General features: G+C 62.8%; 1 protein-coding gene across 1 annotated transcript; it reads left to right on the forward strand.

Moving 5' to 3' along the window:
- The first annotated feature begins 772 nt into the window (after positions 1-772).
- GPR135 (G protein-coupled receptor 135) lies at positions 773-2,532 on the forward strand. Its single transcript, XM_012785666.3, has one exon. It carries the CDS (start codon positions 789-791, stop codon positions 2,301-2,303), a length of 1,515 nt encoding a protein of 504 aa, XP_012641120.3. The 5' UTR covers positions 773-788; the 3' UTR covers positions 2,304-2,532.
- The last annotated feature ends 230 nt before the right edge of the window (positions 2,533-2,762 follow it).

Genomic DNA, 2,762 nt, shown 5'->3' on the forward strand with positions numbered 1-2,762 from the left:
TTATTAGCTAGTTATGGTGCTGTGGTCCAGGCCCTTGAAAGCAAGGTGACATATCTTATACCACCTGTATCAGAATCACCTATGAGGTTTAGATTCACGGGCCCATTCCAAGAGTCAGCCAAAGAATCTGCATTTTAGCAAGCTCACCACATCAGCGGTTCTCAAAGCTGGTCCTCAGATGAACATCACCACCCATGAATTTGTTAGAAATTCTTGGACACTACCCCAGACCTAAGTAATCTGAAATTCTGGGGGTTGAAGCCCAGTCACACGCCCTCTAGGTGATTCTGTTGCACATCCAAGTTTGAGAACGATTGGTGTAAATTATTCTGCCCCTCAAGTTTTGCATGTCACTGTAGGTTTTAGATTTCTTTCCTACCTGCCCAGGCCAGCAACACCCACAGGAAGCGAAGCGCCCCCAACAAAGGCCCCCCAGTCGCACATTTGTACCCTACGAGAGAGAGCTAGAGTGAATCTCTGTGGAATCCCGTCGTTTGTTTGCGGGCCAGCCCTGCCCTGTCTGCCCGGGCAGTGGTCCCTAAAGAGCGACCCGGCCCTCTCGGAAGCCCAACCCCCCCTGGGTAACCTCGGGCGAGGCGGTGTCGCGGCCGGCTTTCCGGAGGGGACTGGCTGGCGTCCCGCCCCGCGCTCCTGCGTAAACACGCGGTTCCCTCGGCAACGCCTGGAACCCACGTCAAAGGCTCCGCGGTCCCCGGCGACCGCCACCCTCCGGCGAGCAGCCGCCTCCCGGTGCGGGATGAACAGACCCGCGGCCGCCGCGGGGCCCCATGGAGCAGCAGCGGCCGCGGCCGCCGGCCCGCCCGCCAGCGAGCATGGCCTCAGCGCGCAGCCCGCAGCCCGGCGGCCCCTCCGCGGCCGGCGCTCCTGGCGGGACTTCCTCCGCGGCGACGGCGGCCGCGCTGTCCTTCAGCACCGTGGCGACCGCGGCGGCCGCGGCGCTGGGGAACCGGAGCAGCGCGAGCGCGGGCGGCGGCGCTGTCGCTCCGGCTGGCGGCGGCCTCGGCGCGGCGGGGGCGGCGGGGTCCGCGCGGGCGGCGGGGGCGGCGGGGAAGCCGCCGCTGGGCCCGGAGGCGGCGCCGCTGCTGTCGCACGGGGCGGCCGTGGCGGCGCAGGCGCTGGTGCTCCTGCTCATCTTCCTGCTGTCTAGCCTGGGCAACTGCGCGGTGATGGGCGTGATCGCGAAGCACCGGCAGCTGCGCACCGTCACCAACGCCTTCATCCTGTCGCTGTCGCTGTCGGACCTGCTCACGGCGCTGCTCTGCCTGCCCGCCGCCTTCCTGGACCTCTTCACGCCGCCCGGGGACGCGGCGCCCGCGGTCGCCGCCGCGGGGCCCTGGCGCGGCTTCTGCGCCGCCAGCCGCTTCTTCAGCTCGTGCTTCGGCATCGTGTCCTCGCTCAGCGTGGCGCTCATCTCGCTGGACCGCTACTGCGCCATCGTGCGGCCGCCGCGCGAGAAGATCGGCCGCCGCCGCGCCGGCCTGCTGCTGGCGGGCGCCTGGCTGGCCGCGCTGGGCTTCTCCCTGCCCTGGGAGCTGCTCGGGCCGCCGCGGGGGCCCCCGGCGGCGCAGAGCTTCCACGGCTGCCTCTACCGGACCTCCCCGGACCCCGCGCAGCTGGGCGCGGCCTACAGCGTGGGGCTGGTGGTGGCCTGCTACCTGCTGCCCTTCCTGCTCATGTGCTTCTGCCACTACCACATCTGCAAGGCCGTGCGGCTGTCGGACGTGCGCGTGCGGCCCGTGAGCACCTACGCGCGCGTGCTGCGCTTCTTCAGCGAGGTGCGCACCGCCACCACCGTGCTCATCATGATCGTCTTCGTCATCTGCTGCTGGGGACCCTACTGCTTCCTGGTGCTGCTGGCCGCGACCCGGCAGGCCCAGGCCGCGCAGGCCCCCTCGCTCCTCAACGTGGTGGCTGTCTGGTTGACCTGGGCCAATGGGGCCATCAACCCTGTCATCTATGCCATCCGCAACCCCAACATTTCCATGCTCCTAGGGCGCAACCGCGAAGAGGGCTACCGGACTAGGAATGTGGACGCTTTCCTGCCCAGCCAGGGCCGGGGGCTGCAAGCCAGAAGCCGAAATCGCCTCCGGAACCGCTATGCCAACCGGCTGGGGGCCTGCAGCAGGATGTCCTCTTCCAACCTAGCCAGTGGGGCGGGAGGGGATTTGGCCATGTGGGCCCGCAAAAATCCAGTCGTACTTTTCTTTCGGGAGGGGCCACCAGAGCCTGTGACGGCAGTGGCCAAGGAGCCTAAATCCGAAGCCGGGGATACCAGCCTCTGAGGCAGGGTGGTATCGACAGCTTGTGAAGGCAGATTTCCACTCGCTTCATTTAATGATACAGGATTCCGGGGAGAATCGTGGGATTTCATAAAGCCAAACATTTAAAACTAAAGAGTCGGGGGGGAGGGTCACCACTTCCCCCAAACAACATAAAAGACAATGTCCATTTCTTCAAAAGTGCCAAAAGGAATGTAAAATGCAAAAATTAAAACAATCTTAAACCACACAACCAAGCATTGTGAACTGTAAGTGCCAAAAATGACAAAAATAATATTCGCAATTACTGAATAGCTCATATTACAGGATCACACTGTGAAACAAACAAAACATTGAATGCAGCTAGTATTTGTTCAAATACATAGAGTTTCAGGAATGAATGGACAACCCTCAGGCTGCTTGAAAGCCCTTCTAAATCACCAGCATTCAACAAAACTTCAGCTTCTAGAACTTGCACCTCTG

Source organism: Microcebus murinus, chromosome 6 (assembly GCF_040939455.1).
Source record: "Microcebus murinus isolate Inina chromosome 6, M.murinus_Inina_mat1.0, whole genome shotgun sequence".
In the NCBI taxonomy this organism is placed as follows: domain Eukaryota; kingdom Metazoa; phylum Chordata; class Mammalia; order Primates; family Cheirogaleidae; genus Microcebus; species Microcebus murinus.

Excerpts from the sequence above, each read along its gene's own strand:
- GPR135 (XM_012785666.3), top strand. The coding sequence starts at position 789 with ATGGAGCAGCAGCGGCCGCGGCCGCCGGCCCGCCCGCCAGCGAGCATG.